The sequence below is a fragment of the Haliotis rufescens genome, unplaced genomic scaffold (genome assembly GCF_023055435.1).
Source record: "Haliotis rufescens isolate VD_foot unplaced genomic scaffold, xgHalRufe1.0.p SCAF_1, whole genome shotgun sequence".
In the NCBI taxonomy this organism is placed as follows: Eukaryota; Metazoa; Mollusca; class Gastropoda; order Lepetellida; family Haliotidae; genus Haliotis; species Haliotis rufescens.
This window is the reverse complement of record NW_025963779.1, coordinates 66,629,590-66,646,986: the sequence shown is the minus strand read 5'-3', so window position 1 is coordinate 66,646,986 and position 17,397 is coordinate 66,629,590. Positions and strand designations below refer to the sequence as shown.

Genomic DNA, 17,397 nt, shown 5'->3' with positions numbered 1-17,397 from the left:
ACAAGCTAATGGCACCCATAGTATTGGGATACATATCTTATTGCACCCATAGTATCGGGATATGAATCGTATCGCACCCATAGTATCAGGATATATATCGTATCACAACCCCACTGTATTGTTACACCTCAGGTATTTGTTAAGCATTGGTCGAAACATGGACAGATAAGATAACACTAATCAACACTATGATAACATGTCATGTAAAGTGTTGTGTGGAACAAGATGAAAAATAAGAATTTGCAAATTGTAACTGTATTAAAGAGACACCATTGAGGATGTGGCTGAGGCTTGTGGTTAAAGACTTAGCTTGCCATGCCCTACATTGGGTTTGAATACATCATAAGTACATGTGTGAAGCCAGTTGTAAGTGTCCCCAGCATTGATCTGTCTGGAACACAAATTAAGTGGATTAATGCAAATACCATACTCATACATTCTATTGTTATTCACATACATGGGATAAAAAAGGGTGAAAATGATTTTCTATGAATCAAAAATAGTATATATATGTTAAAAGTTAATAATGTCCTACTGGTGTGAAAAACATGTTTGATACTGCTGCTGTTTGTTCTGGATTTTGAACACAGCGTTGAATTGATGGACTTGCACAAAGCGATCTTAGGGCTAAGATGATGGTAACTCCCATACTTCGATAGTCATAGCGCTAAGATCGCTTTGTGCAAGTGGGCCCTGAGAACTGCTTCAACAGCCTGGCAACCTGTATGTCAGTGACTAGTACTGGGGACTAGACTATGGGAACTAGGCCATGGGGACTAGACCATGGGGACTACATTATGGGGACTTCACTAATGGGACTACACTATGGGGACTACACTATGGGGACTAGACTATGGGGACTACATTATGGGGACTACACTATGGGGACTACATTATGGGGACTACATTATGGGGACTACACTAATGGGACTAGACTATGGGGACTAGACCGTGGGGACTAGACCGTGGGGACTAGACTATGGGGACTAGACCATGGGACTACACTATGGGGACTACACTATGGGGACTACACTAATGGGACTACACTATGGGGACTAGACTATGGGGACTAGACCATGGGACTACACTATGGGGACTAAGCCATGGGGACTACACTATTTGGACTAGACCATGGGGACTACACTATGGGGACTAGACCATGGGGACTACACTATTTGGACTAGACCATGGGGACTACACTATGGGGACTAGACCATGGGGACTACACTATAGGGACTAGACTATGGGGACTAGGCCATGGGGACTACACTATGGAGACTAGACTATGGGGACTAGACTGTGGGGACTAGACCGTGGGGACTAGACTGTGGGGACTAGACCGTGGGGACTACACTATGGGAAATAGACCGTGGGAACTACACTATGAGGACCAGACCGTGGGGACTAGACCGTGGGGACTTCACTATGGGGACTAGACCGTGGGGACTAGACCGTGGGAACTACACTATGAGGAATAGACCATGGGAACTAGACTATGGGGACTACACTATGGGGACTAGACCGTGGGAACTACACTATGGGGACTACACTATGGGGACTAGACTATGAGGACTAGACCGTGGGAACTACACTATTAGGACTAGACGGTGGGAACTACACTATGAGGACTAGACCGTGGGAACTACACTATGAGGACTAGACAGTGGGGACTACACTATGGGGACTACACTATGAGGACTAGACCGTGTGAACTACACTATGAGGACTAGACCGTGGGGACTACACTATGGGGACTAGACCTTGGGAACTACACTATGAGGACTAGACCATGGGAACTACACTATGAGGACTAGACCGTGGGAACTACACTATGAGGACTAGACTGTGGGAACTACACTATGAGGACTAGACCGTGGGAACTACACTATGAGGACTAGACCGTGGGAACTACACTATGAGGACTAGACCGTGGGGACTACACTATGAGGACTAGACCGTGGGGACTACACTATGGGGACTAGACCTTGGGAACTACACTATGAGGACTAGACCGTGGGAACTACACTATGAGGACTAGACCGTGGGGACTAGACTGTGGGAACTACACTATGAGGACTAGACCGTGGGAACTACACTATGAAGACTAGACCGTGGGAACTACACTATGAGGACTAGACCGTGGGGACTACACTATGGGGACTAAACCGTGGGAACTACACTATGAGGACTAGACTGTGGGAACTACACTATGAGGACTAGACCGTGGGGAATACACTATGGGGACTAGACCATGGGAACTACACTATGAGGACTAGACCATGGGGACTACACTATGAGGACTAGACCGTGGGAACTACACTGTGAGGACTAGACCATGGGGACTACACTATGAGGACTAGACCGTTGGGACTACACTATGAGGACTAGACTGTGGGGACTACACTATGAGGACTAGACCGTGGGAACTACACTATGAGGACTAGACCGTTGGGACTACACTATGAGGACTAGACTGTGGGGACTACACTATGAGGACTAGACCGTGGGAACTACACTATGAGGACTAGACCGTGGGAACTACACTATGAGGACTAGACCGTGGGAACTACACTATGAGGACTAGACCGTGGGGACTACACTATGAGGACTAGACCGTGGGGACTACACTATGGGGACTATGCTCCACGCTCTGTTGCCTGTTTCCAGGCATGATGGTCCTGGTATTGACATTGTAATTAGCACCTTGTGTGAGGTGATCTCTCTGTATAATTAGCATAATTAGGGTAATCATTATCTGCTTGGATGTCCATTAAGATTGAGTTGGTGAACAAAGAAGCTGCTTTTGATTGACTTAATTTTGTTTGACTTAATTTTGTTTGTTTGTTTTACTCCTATCCATGGCTATATGCCAGTGGAAATCATTGAGATTGTATACACATATGAATTTAAATGTATTGTTAACATATGGAGGCATCAGTCAGTAATGTGACTTTTTCTATATGTTTTTCATACTTCTTGTTGCAATTTTCCTGATTTGTTTGTTTGTTATTTTCATATATAATGTTGAAACAAACATATTGCAGTTGTTAACATGTAAATGGTTCCTATTTTTTATCTTGTACAATAAGCGTTGACTTCAATGTTGACGACGTGTTGTGAGTAGTTACAGTGATTACATCGGTTTGATGTCAGGCCACCAAACTAACATTGTGTTCCTGATTAAAGAGTGACCCGACCTGTGAACAGGGAGTCCCATGTAACATTTGATGCACTGATATACTGCAGGCGTGTGAGTAAGTTAACATGAAACTGCACTGCATTCAGGACAGTGTTCCACAGAAGCCACTGTACCTGTTAACCTTCACTCGTGGTGCAACATATTCTCATGCCATGATTGAGTACAAAGTGGGGATTCTGTGGCAGTGTGTCCTAGGTATTTATAGAGGAGGAGCTCCAATGAAGATTCTGTGGGAGATATGTCCTAGGTACTTCTAGAGGAGGAGGTCCCAGTGGGGATTCGGTGGCAGATATGTCCTAGGTATTTATAGAGAAGGAGGTCCCAGTTGGGATTCTGTGGCAGATATGTCCTAGGTATTTATAGAGAAGGAGGTCCCAGTTGGGATTCTGTGGCAGATATGTCCTAGGTATTTATAGAGAAGGAGGTCCCAGTTGGGATTCTGTGGCAGTGTGTCCTAGGTATATATAGAGAAGAAGGTCCCAGTTGGGATTCTGTGGCAGATATGTCCAAGGTATATATAGAGGAGGAGCTCCAATGAAGATTCTGTGGGAGATATGTCCTAGGTATTTCTAGAGGAGGAGGTTCCAGTGGGGATTCTGTGGCAGATATGTCCTAGGTATTTATAGAGAAGTTCTCAATGGGGAATCCGTGGAAGATATGTCCTAGGTATTTATAGAGCAGTTCTCAATGGGGAAGCTGTGGAAGATATGTCCTAGGTATTTATAGAGAAGTTCTCAATGGGGAATCTGTGGAAGATATGTCCTAGGTATTTATAGAGCAGTTCTCAATGGGGAATCTGTGGAAGATATGTCCTAGGTATCCATAGAGCGGTTCTCAATGGGGAATCCGTCGAAGATATGTCCTAGGTATTCATAGAGCAGTTCTCAATGGGGAATCTGTGGAAGTTATGTCCTAGGTATTCATAGAGCAGTTCTCAATGGGGAATCTGTGGAAGATATGTTCTAGGTATTTATAGAGAAGTTCTCAATGGGGAAGCTGTGGAAGACATGTTCTAGGTATTTATAGAGAAGTTCTCAATGGGGAATCTGTGGAAGTTATGTCCTAGGTATTCATAGAGCAGTTCTCAATGGGGAATCTGTGGAAGATATGTCCTAGGTATTCATAGAGCAGTTCTCAATGGGGAATCTGTTGATATGTCCTAGGTATTTATAGAGAAGTTCTCAATGGGGAATCTGTGGAAGTTATGTGCTAATTCATTTCCTAGGTCGTCAGTATTCCCATGAAACCATTTGTTTTAATTTCATGTTTAACATACTGTTTAATTTGACATTTTATCATAATGTGCCAAGTTGTCAAGTTGGACAAGTTTATTTATAGATAAACAGCTTGTTTATTCATTTTCTTACAATTGCTTGATAGAGGTGTTATAAGCTGCACCGAAATGTCACTTCAATTGTAATACCAAAGTTCAGTGAAACTTAAATGTTGATGTTTATTCTGATTCAATACTTCTCTGCGACAATATCAGACAACACCTCAATAGAGGTGAACCCTGAGCACATTTTGACTGCCCAATCAAAATGAAGGATGTCTGGCTGCTTGAGCCAATCAGATGTCAGCTTAGCATCTTGATTCAGGAATTACAATCTCAGCAAATGAAAAACCATCACAGAACACCAATATACACTCGAATGTATCGGAATGTAAGATGATTTTAATTAGATTGTAAAGGATTTGATCAATGTGCCAAATGTTACATGTTTCAGTATAAAAATATTGACATGACGTACAGCACAACAAATAAGAAAAAAACACTGATAGAGCATATGGTCATCTGTCCTTGACCTCCAAATATTATATCACTATGGTGATAACAGTAATAGCACACTGACTGGGATACAGCGTGACAGACATATTAGTATTCTACTCATAACCTGCACTCAGCATTTCAGCATTTCAGTGGACAGTATTGTGCAGGCACGCCATACTTGTCAATTCATCAATACTGGGCGAACAGTTCACCTGCAGACCTACTCCAACCGGAGAAATGAAAGCAGACCGAATTGATGTGTGTTAATGTCAGCTTCCTGGGTAGTATTCCGAATTATTTGTGCTCATTGGGATAATGTCTTATCTTCATATTTTGTCCCCAAATGGGTAAACTGTGGGGGTTGGTTGGGATGTGGGTGTTTGCTGTGATAGTGTTCCTGTCTGATGTCCTGTGTGGGGAGATGTGATGGTTGGTTGGGCTTGAGATGGACATGGTGAGTGGGTGTTTGCTGTGATGGTGTTCCTGTCTGACTTCCTCCGCAGGGAGATGTGACGGTTGGTTGGGGTGGAGATGGACATGGTGAGTGGGTGTTTGCTGTGATGGTGTTCCTGTCTGATGTCCTGTGTGGGGAGATGTGATGGTTGGTTGGGGTGGAGATGGGATGTGGTGAGTGGATGTTTGCTGTGATGGTGTTCCTGTCTGATGTCCTGTGCGGGGAGATGTGATGGTTGGTTGGGGTGGAGATGGGATGTGGTGAGTGGATGTTTGCTGTGATGGTGTTCCTGTCTGATGTCCTGTGCGGGGAGATGTGATGGTTGGTTGGGGTGGAGATGGGATGTGGTGAGTGGATGTTTGCTGTGATGGTGTTCCTGTCTGATGTCCTGTGCGGGGAGATGTGATGGTTGGTTGGGGTGGAGATGGGATGTGGTGAGTGGTTGTTTGCTGTGATGGTGTTCCTGTCTGACTTCCTGTGCGGGGAGATGTGATGGTTGGTTGGGGTGGAGATGGGATGTGGTGAGTGGATGTTTGCTGTGATGGTGTTCCTGTCTGACTTCCTGTGCGGGGAGATGTGATGGTTGGTTGGGGTGGAGATGGGATGTGGTGAGTGGATGTTTGCTGTGATGGTGTTCCTGTCTGACTTCCTGTGCGGGGAGATGTGATGGTTGGTTGGGGTGGAGATGGACATGATGAGTGGGTGTTTGCTGTAATGGTGTTCCTGTCTGATTTCCTGAGAATTTGAAAAGGGTATTATCAATCTCAATGAAAATGACGCAGGAAATCTTTCGATAGCCTAGCCAGTTCAAGGTGAGCTATCTGCAATGCAGAAGTGTAAGGCCACACTTTTTCAATTTTATGTTTCACGGATTTATTCCAGCTTTTCCACTAGGTTGGTTGAAATAAAATGAAACAGATATGTCAATCATTTATTTTTTATTTATATGAAAGTCATTCTGCATTTGGATTTTTTGAATCACTGACATGGAATTTATTTATAACAATTTTTATTGTATAAGAGGGTGTTTGTATTACTCACGGGAGACATAATAAAAATATATATTTTCATGTTTAATTTATTTCTTGGACCGGCTGCTTTTCAGCAGAGGTGGCGGATCCGTGAAATGAAAAACATAAAAAATGTGTGGCCTAAAGAAACATGTAGCCATGACATACCCAGTATTACATGAAAATATCATTAAAATGTTTGGCATGCTAAAAAACGTTATATAGTGTTTAACATGTTTAAAGTAATGAAAGTGTTATTAACATGAAAAATGACCTGAAAGTGTAAACAAATTTTGGATGTTGAAATTGATTATTTCAAGAAGGGCGGAATTAAATGTAAATTGTGCTCTAAAAATAGTACTGTAATTAATTATGTAATGTGTCTATCCCTTTAGCGATTGATTACAGGAGGTGGTCTCCATCCCTACAGTAATTAATTGCCTGAGGTCATACAATGTCATATGTCCTAGAAATGCACAAAATACTTCAGTTGTGAAACTGGAATCACGTTGACTGTCAATCAGCTGACCGATAAACACCCTGATATCAGAAGAAATTATTATACCATCTGCCTGATTGCCAACATGGCTACCCAAAAGAAATCCACGTATTGGACACATGAGATTATTCTAAAAGAAAGTTGGAATGTTCGAATCTTTGTATTTTGTGTCATCAATTTGTCAAAGAGTCTTCCTGTCATCTTCAAGGATAAAGTTTAAAAGTTACCTTGGAGGGTGCTGCTATCAAAGTCTTAAGATACATATTATACTCTGTTCCTCTACAGACTGCCTCGGTGATCTAGTGGTAGAGCATCCGCCCAGAAAGCAGAAGGTCCGGGGTTTGATCCCCGGCCATGTCATACCAAAGACGTTAAAAGTTGATACTTGTTGTTACCCTGCCTGGTGCTCTACATTGAGGGGATAAAACAAGGCCTCGAACTCTGCATACTGTGTCTGAGAGGGGTATTCATGTAAAACTGCAGCATGGTATCTCAGTGGGCTAGCACTATAACATCGGCATTAGTCCGGACTAGTACAAGCAGCCACCAACACCCGTGCATGTAGCTATCTATGTGCAATAATCTTGGATGCAACGTTATAACCCATTTCACCTCACCTGTTCATCTATAATAGCATATTTTCCACTTTCCACACAGCATGATCGAAATGCAAAAATGGTGGCCTCTCTGCAGTGTTCAAAATAGCTGGTGCCCCCTCATCATGTTGCCAGTAATTTTCTAGGGGGTCCAGTAATCTCTCAAGCCTGCGATCCCACCCGTCTAGAAAAATATGCTGAAGTCGAAGTTCGAACGAACAATTAAACGTATCAACTTATCTCAATGTTATTTTTATTCTCTACCCCATAAATGCTGTAGCTAGTTAATGTCTAATATGCACCGATGAGAACAGCATAGATCTACATGTACAGATTTATGGCACTGCTATAAACTTGTAAACAGTAAGTGTGTGATGGCACAATCAAAGTTGTACAACTTACTTTGGGGATGTCCAATTGCATGGATTGATGCTCATGATATTAATCACTGGATTGTCTGGTCCAGACTCGATCATTTACAGACCGCCGTCATATAGCTGGAATATTGCTGAGTGCGGCATTAATTAACCAACCAACCAACCAACCTTTGGGGATGTAGATACGTTGATAAACCTGAGAAGAGTGTCGATGATGAACGTGGAGGGCACAAGCAGTTCGACAGGAGTGAACAATGTTAAAAACTTACAACCTGAATTGTCACTGAGTTATGATAGAGCTAGCTGTAAACTAAAGGTGGATTTAATCCAAAGTCTAAATAAAGAATTATTTTTTTGTCTTATTTTTCAAGTTACTGTTTTATACTTATGAATTTCTTTTTGAAATATTTGGGCCAGTACTCTTTGCTGTATACTTGCACAAGTCTCCAAGGCAGTAATTATTTGTTTATATCATTATTTCTAGATTATATAGATAATAAGAACAGCTTATCAAGACTTGCCTATTAGTAAGAAAGCATTACTATACACCCATAGACTTATCATTCAGTACAGCCTTGGAGCAAGGCTCTCTTTTCTGTGTCGCCTCTATTAGCTACAAGATTGCTGCTGTGACGTTAAACAGTAATCACTCACTCACTCACTCTCACTCACTCACTCACTCACTCACTCACTCACTCACTGCTGTTGATAGTATCAATGAATGGCTGGTCCCGCCCACTGGATGGCTAGATATGTGACTTATTTCATTCATGGACTCTCTGTGTAGGCTCCACCACAGTGCTGCTGCGATATCTATTCACATAATGTATTATTGATCACTATGTTGTTTTAAATGTTTGCACCTGGCCCTAAGTGGGTGTATGTGTACAATAGGATTATCTTATCTTACAGGAAGTACAACAAATGCTTCTATAATGTGTGGGATTCTGCAACTTCAGTCACTAGTCCGAAGCTCAAGTGTATTGAAACCTTTATAGGCCTAGGGTGGTCATCTAAGAAAGGCCATGTTAATATTAAAATCTGTACTAAAAATGATGCTAAGAGAAAGTTGGGTCCACCAGCCTCAGATGTGATGGTCTCTGAGATTGGTGGTTCTATTAGTATGTCCCAGAATGCAACAGACATGCGCTTTGGAAATACCGTTCCTGGTTTGCGTGATGTGGTATGTAAGGCTTGTAAGAAGTTTACGTTGTAGTTATAAATTAAAGGCAGTTTACCAGACATTGGTATGTTGAGAGGTCCTTTACTTCCTGTTATCTCCCTGTCAGTGTTGTCTGGAGTCTAGAACATGCTCTTGTTCAGTTGATGGTCAGTTGATCTTCCCAGGATATGAAAGTTAACTGACTATTATAAAAGTCCAGTTTCTACCCTAGCAGAACCAGGCTGGAATTCTGTAGTTACATTCTGGCTGGACTAACGAGTCTATGCATAGTCTAATCAAAATCGCGTGACGAACTAGACGTCCGATTTGTAAACAACATGGATTTCAAAGTGGGTGTCAACAGATATTTTGGAAATCTTTTCATGTTTTTAATTAAGGCGCTCGAGTGATTTGATGCACTTCGCGAGGTAAGACCCTTTAGATCTTGATTATCAATCAGATTATGTCAGGTGGAATCTGATTGGTCAGTCAGAGGGGGGAGAGAAGAGGGCATAACTGGTAATATCCACTGGTAGCGCTACAATCGAGCCAAAGAATTCCAGCCTAGTTCGGCAAGGGTGGAAACTGGACTTTTGTAGCCAGTTAATGCCCTTGCCTCAGGAAGACAAAGGAATTTAGCCAATCTAACAGATGCTGGTATCAGGATTTTGTAATTTATGTTAGAGGCTGGAGTGAACCACTATGAAATGTTCACAGTCTGCAGCTGTTGTAAAATCAGCATTAAACTTTAGTAGTAGAACATCTGGAAGGTATGCATGCATCATAGTGGTCATGATGTGCAGATTGGAACTAGGGTCTGTGACATCATGTCCAAATGCTTGAACTGCTGGGCTACCCAAACAAGTTTACATCCATGATCATGTTTCTGACTGGGATGTATGGTTTATCTAATACTGTATAATATCTGGCATCAGGAATAGGAACGGATGTGGACAGAAATTATTGACTTATTATGCTTCTAGTTCACTCCCTTTTTAGCTACCCTATTGGGATTCTGGGTAAGAATAGGTCCCCAGCAACCTCTGCTGGACGTCACAGGTGACTAAAAGGATCAGATGGTCAGACACGGTGAATTGGTTGATGGTGCGTCATCATACCCAATGGCGTGGATCGGTACTCACAATATCAATCACTGGATTGTCTGGTCCAGATAAATAACATCATATAGCTGGAATATTACTGAGGGCTGCATTAACATTGGGGTGAGATGAATCAAAGTTACAGGCATTTTAGCATGTTCATTGGGGTTATGTGTGATACATGGTAAGGACACAAAGCTTGTTTATTCAAACAGAGAATGAAGTCTTTTTGTACAGTAGCCAGGGGAAATCTTTCAATGAGCAGGCCATACTGAATAACTGTAGGGTATCTTCAGGATTTGCAATTCTAATTTTCCACCCAGATGTATGATGACCTCATTTCATGAAAAATCTAAGTTAAAAAAACAAGCGTTAGATGTTTATTCAAATGTGTATAAAAAGTTATTTCTAGCCTTCAGATCCATTAAAGTGATAAACTTCAACTGATATTAAAGAGCTGGTAAAAAGATGACATGTATTGCCTCAACCATTTTGCATATCCATTGCATCTGTTTAGGTACATGTGTACCATGACATTGATAACATAGCGATTATAATAGTCTGTGTCAAAATTACAATGGAAGACTATATGGATATGACTATCAGCTTGATCAGACTTGTTGAACAATGTGTTACATGCATGTATATATGGTAATTCTGTTATTGATATTTGGAAGGGGATTATTGTGGAAATGTGGCAATAATGCAGCCCATTGCATTTTGATTTGAAATTAGTGTAAAATATCACTATAAAAGATCTGTCTATTCATTTTTGTTGTCAATCGAGGGAAGTTTTCAAAAACAAAAATGGCTGTTCTTGTGAGTTTTACCTGCCATCCCAGGTGGTTGTTATAATGGGACACCTGATGCGATACCATGTTATAAATTGTGTGAAAGTAATATTCACCTCAACTAGAGTCGGTATACCAGGCCTCAAAGTTGCCACTAAAACGGTCGCCAATGCGCCCTAAATTTCAAATTGTCCACTGTCTAAAATTTAGAGGTAGTCAAATGGCTACCACATATGTAGACACAAAAATAAATAACAGCTGATCTTTGAAAACTCGACTGCTAATAATTGTACTCGCAAATAATTTTACCTAAAGGTGACAATGAACCAAAATACATAAATATTAATGTAATTAGTATTTTATATTAGTTGACAATGCTTATTGGATAAGCAAGGATATACCTAAATAATCTAGTAACATGAATTGCATCATTGTTCGAGTCACAAATATTCCAAGACTAGTGATATGACTTGTACATATTATAATAGTTTTTTGATAAAAGATGATTTCCTATGTTTTTGGCTACCTACAATAATGGCTTGACTTCTTGATTTTACCACTGGCTACCTGGAAAAAAATACTTGTAGCCATATGGCTACTTGATAAAAAATATAACTTTGAGGCCTGTATACGTGGTATACATGCTCCCATTACAGGGCCACTCTGTCCTGCACCATGTGGAATGTCGGCATCAAAACCAGTTAATTTTTATATATAAAGAGATTTTTTGTTTACACTGTTTGTGATAAATATTAACATCTTCCCGAGGCAAGGGAGTTAACTGACTCTTAAAGTCCTGTTAGGTCCCTTCTTTGCCCCTCTTATTGACCAATTAGATTCCACCTCTCATATTACATACATTTGCTTCAAACAAAATGGTGGCGCCCAGTCAAGACAATCTGATCGATGATCAAGATATATATTGTAATAAGAGGTAGTCTTACCTCGCGACGTGCACTAAATTACACGAGCATCTTCATTAAAAACATGAAAAGATTTGGAAAATATGTCATTGCCCAGTTGATGGTACACATCTATTGCAAATCCTGCAGTTGATGGAAATTGCACTTTGAAATCCATGTTGTTTACGAACCGCAGGTTGATTTCCTTATGTGATTTTGATTGAACGATGCTTAGACTCGTTAACTCCCTTGCGTCGGGAAGATGAAATATTAAAGGCTCACTAAATATTAATAATTAGTTGACATAATCAAATGTGGACTTGTACAATTTCACAGTTTACAGAAGAATGGGCTTCATGAATATCATGCATATTTTAACTCAGCTTTAGAATTATTTAAAAAAATTCAACAGAAATGTATTGTGTAGTAAAAGAATTCATAGACTCTATGTTAGTCTCATTTTCACCTGAACAGAAGTCAGGCAAAGCAAATAATTGGCATGATTGGGGCAAAGTCTGGAGAATGGTATATCTGTACATTAAACTTACTTTAGAGTTATATTGTACAAATAAGTAAAGCACGTCTTCTTTGTACAGCAAACTGGGAGGCAGCTGGAATAGACGGATTGTGAGACAGGATACCTAACTACCAAGAGGGCATTATGGGCGATATACGCGCGTCAGTTTCATGCCACTATAGATAGATTGGCCCAGCTTGACATGGTGGAAACAGGTAGGTAACGAATGTTAATTATATATATTTATCTGTATTAATCATCAGGTGGATATCATTGGTTGACCTGTACTGTTTTATACTGTCTTCCTGGTGTGTGATTGACGGGTTGGGTTCGGCATCAGCTGTGTGTGAAATACATACACATAGCCTCAACTGAATCCTGGGATGTTATATTATTATGTTTACCTTGTGTTCGTTATGTATTACTGTGTTTGCATAGTTTTTTAATATATATCTTTTGGCATGTTGACATCACCACAAACATTTATTGACTTTTTCACTCATTTGAATATTATTTGAGGTTATTTATAAATTTATTTTGAAAGAAATATCATGTGAAAAATTAATTCCACAGTAAACAAGCTATAGAGCTTTCTTGACCTGTAATAAACAGGTTGTTTATGATATATGAATTCTAAGAAGGTGACAGGTTAATGTTCAAAATGGTTCATAATATTTGAAGTACGAATATTTGAAAAATGACCTTTTTGAATTAGTTTCATTTTGACTTCACAAGAAAATGATGATGGATTGGAGTTTGTATATATCAATGTACAAGACTATATATATATATCAGAAGATTTGCTGCACATATGATCTCAGGAAGTGCAGAGGTTTATGATGTGTATTATCAGTGGCAAGTCTTAAACAGTGGAGGTAAAGAGCCGTAGGTTTCCATTACATAAAGGCTCACTTGCTTGTGTTCCATTTGGTGGACATGTGGTAATACACACGAGTCAGCTGGGATGAAATAGATTCAAGCAGCGTGGAAATAAATCACAGGACACATGTGTCTGGCAACACAGACTGCCTCTGTCTGAAGGGGGTTGGGGGGGTCCTGTGTCATATTTAACCATTTAAATGCCAATATTAAAAAGGATGTATATGTTTTAGTAAACAGTTATATGTTTTTATGACATATGTGTATTTTTGTTTCGACATGAATCATGTGAACTGTTAGTCCTGTTTTTAATGAACCTTTATGAATAATATGCTTATTAAATTAAAAAATATCCATATTCTGTATGAATAATTTGATTCTTTAAAAAAGGATCACAGTAGTGAAAGATAGTGTAATTTTTAGAATTAAGGCGTGATTCATTCATGAGCAGCTAAAGGGTTGGGTTTATTCATGGCCAGTGTCGAGGATATGAGTCAGTGCAATAAGTGATAAGGCAGTAGGCGAGTCAGCTCACTGTGGACAGTTCTCTATATGGCTATGTGAGTTACAGCTGCGATTATTCAGTGTATTACATCTCCATTCTGTTCTGGTAAAAAGACTAGGCCCATTGGTCGCCATTAAGAAGGGAAGTCCAATCAATTAACACCACTGAAACCTTGGTATCACCAGTTCTTTTGGTATTACCACACTTTTGCTAGTCCTTCACCATGACCGTGGAATATATTTATTTTATGAAAAAATTAAATCTAGAAATGTATACAAAAGCAAGTCTAGCCAGCTCAAGCTAGCTCTATTAAATCAGCATAGGGATTTTTATTTTATTTTTAGAGTCAAGAAGGATATTGTTTAATATAAGATTTCAGAGACTAAACGTTAGTCTACACTTTGCGTGTTGTCTCAAAAATACAACCAGAGCATATTGCGGATAAGGACTTACGCTTTCTGTCTTAATCTCAGGAAGACATCTTTTCCCCGCAAACATAATTGATAGCAGTATATTTAGAAACTTATTGATGGTACTTTTTGGTCAATCTTTTCTTCAATATGTTCTGAAATTTGGGTTTAGTTAATGAAATTTTACACACTGATGTTATTCTTCATGATCATAAATGAGTTCAGAAGTTGTTGCCTTAGATTATTTTTTTTACAGAGGAAGGCCCTTGCTCCATGCTTTTCAACTTTCTCAGAAACTACTGAAGTTGCATGAATGAAAGTTTGCATGCTTATCAAAGTGTCAAGACTGAGATAGAAAATTAGTCCTGTAAATTATTTTGTTCCATTATTTACAGACAGCCATCATATAGCTGGAATATTGCTGAGAGGGGTGTAAAACAACAAACAAACAAATGAAACATTGGGGAGCAATGACACAAAAGTATGTTTTCACATATGGTTGCAATTAAAACTAAACTTGAAAAGATATGGTTTGAGCAACATTGAGAAAGGATGGTGCAGGCAAAGTTTTACCTTCCCACACTTTTGACATATGAGAAAATAGCAAAACAAGTTCAAGCAGACCCATCATACATGGATCACAGGCCAATGTTTTGGCCAATTTGACAAGTGTCACTTACCACTTGGCTGGTCAAAGCCAAAACAACCATTGCTTCAGCTGTCTAGGCAAGGGTTGGGGACCGACAGCACTCCAAAGAGGGGGGTCTCTTCCTTGTGACAAACTTCTTACAACTACATGACCCACTAGCCCGAACACTGACCCCAACAGCTGAAAGACTTTCACTCTTTTGCCCTCTGATGAAGCTGAACCTTGGCATTAAGTAAGAAGACATCTTATCTTTTTTCAAAACAAAGTGTGTTTATTGTAAGACTTTTTTATTAAAAGTATTTTAATAAAATCAAATTTAAAAAAAGTTGAAAATCTTAAGAAAACTATAGGAAGATGCAAGTTTGTTCAAAGCATCACTATTTTAGCTCAACACCATTGCCCTAAACGATGTTACACAAATATGTTGTTGTTTTTTTCTCTGGAATCCTTGACTTTTGCACCAATTCTTTTGTAACATGCTGTTGATGTTTTCACTAAAATAAGGTTGAAATATCAAAATATTGTTACTTGTAAGTTAAGTGAACTACAGAACATTGTATCTCAACATTATGTTTTGGGGGGTCGAGGGAATCTGTAAACCATGTTTAAGAATAATTCTTGTAACTGCATGTGTAAATTGTGTTGCTAGTCAGTATCATTGTAACAGGCTAGCTTATCTTGTACAGTTATCTGTACAGTAAGTTGTGTATCTGTGTGGAGGTTCAGTATCTCTGACTCACCTCAGTGTACTAGGAAATACGGGAGTATTGTAAGAGGCGTGATAGGAGTTTCTTGACAAGGAGGCATTGACACTGAGTGACACGCTGGTATATCTCTATGTAATGTTCAGTTTTGTGGACACAGATAGTGGCCTACTTGCATGCACATTGACTGCAGTACATTTGATAAGGTGTATTCCTAGAGGTGACAACTGCTGTCTTTGTGTGGTCTGGGGTGACATGCAGTAGCGAAAGGACGAAGGTTTGATCACACTGCTTGGCATGTCTGAATGTGTTTCATATCTAAGGTGTTTATTGAGGTGGATGCATTGATTTTTTTAACTGCATTCAGTACCTTTTCGTTATGTTTCTTAAAGGATTGCTTTGTATGTTGAGAGGATTGGATTTCAATGTATGTCAAGTGAATGCCTGCAGACTGAATGAATTGTATGTGTTTATATTGTTGGTATTTCACAAAATGTGGTTTCAGTGATTCAGTCGATGGATGTCAGTGTGTTCATTACACTGCAGTTAAAATGTCGTCACATCTGTAACATGTATTCATTAAAGCTCATGAAAAAAAGAAAAGAATTCTTTATGCTCTCACTGACTGGTGTCTGTTGTTCAGGGAATCTTACATGAAATACAAGGATGTTTTAGGGGTTGGGATGTGGGTGGGTTGGGGTTGGGTTTGGGGTATTGGGGTTGGGTTTGGGGTATTGGGGTGTTTAAGTGTTGAAACATTGGCATTACCAGTATTATTCCCGTGAAGATCTGGGTTAGAATTGGTCTTCAGCAACCCATGCTTGTAAGAGGCATCTTACAGAATCAGGTTGTCAGGCTCAGACGCTGGAATATTGTTAAGTGTGACAACAAACAAACCGAAACAAAACAAAGGATTGTTACCTCTGTTGTATTGTTAAGATGGATTCGCTATTGAAATGTTCTGTGAAGTGAATGCAAAAGGTTGGGCTCTGATCTCACAGAGTATGTGTGCTCAACTTTTCTTCTTTTTTAAAATTTCTTTGGAGGGAGTGCATGTGTCCTTTATTTGCAAGATGAAGCTCTGGTAGCAGGCTCTTGTGTTTTTTAATGGTATTTTTACAGCCTGCAGCTGTAGGCTGTAGTATGTTGATGAAGCTCAGGAAATTAACAGCTATAATTAGGGTAACTGCTGCTGGAATAGTTTGCACTGCTCTCAGGCAGAAACCAGTAAATTATTCTGACGTCAGAGAGAAAAAAACTATCCGTTTGCCCCAACAGTGTCCTTTTAATGGGAAGTTCAGCTTTCAAATAACATCTTAAGGGAAATATCCTGTTTGATATTTTGAAGGGAATCTATTCTGAAAAATGGTTATCAATAGTTGTGTGTAAATGCCAGAAAAACAAGTGCTGTGTTCAGGGACTTCCTGGTGTGTCGACTGACTCAGTCCATGGACCAGCTGTTGTCACCAGTAATACATGTCTGGGAGACTGACATACAGTCTAGCAACTCTTTTATTACGCAACACATTTCTCTATTTATTTTTTAATGCTGACTTCATGTGGAATACAATCAGCCATACATGTCGGTTTGTGATCTGCATTGAATTGGGTTTAAGTCCATGCAGATATTCCACGTTAATGGTGCAGGGATAGTTGTTTATTTATACATGTGTAGATTGTGTGGAGGCCCAATAGATGGGCGAGCCTCTTTCTTTAGTTTTAAAGAAACAATTACAAGCCTATTGTCGTAAAACAACCCCAACCCCCCACCCCACCCCACCCCCCCCCCCCCCACCAGATGTAGTAAGTTGAAGTTGAAGACAATCTCTCTCTTTTGTCTCGCTCCCTCCCCCCCCCTGAGAGAGGGTTTCG

The 17,397-nt window shown here is 40.0% G+C and overlaps 2 protein-coding genes across 8 annotated transcripts in view; one reads left to right on the top strand and one right to left on the bottom strand.

Annotated features, from left to right (window-relative positions):
- LOC124134123 (A-kinase anchor protein 13-like) overlaps positions 1 to 17,397 on the top strand; it is a 265,224-nt gene that overhangs the window by 3,122 nt on the left and 244,705 nt on the right. For all 7 annotated transcript variants that reach the window (XM_046498796.2, XM_046498804.2, XM_046498801.2 and 4 more), the window contains one exon: positions 12,458 to 12,593. In XM_046498796.2, coding sequence (XP_046354752.2) covers positions 12,581 to 12,593 — 13 coding nt within the window. In that variant the 5' untranslated portion in view covers positions 12,458 to 12,580. Of the gene's footprint in view, positions 1 to 12,457; positions 12,594 to 17,397 lie in introns of those variants that run through there.
- LOC125372019 (LIM domain-containing protein A-like) lies at positions 5,275 to 6,117 on the bottom strand. The gene has a single exon (XM_048380873.1). It carries the CDS (start codon positions 6,115 to 6,117, stop codon positions 5,275 to 5,277), a length of 843 nt encoding a protein of 280 aa, XP_048236830.1.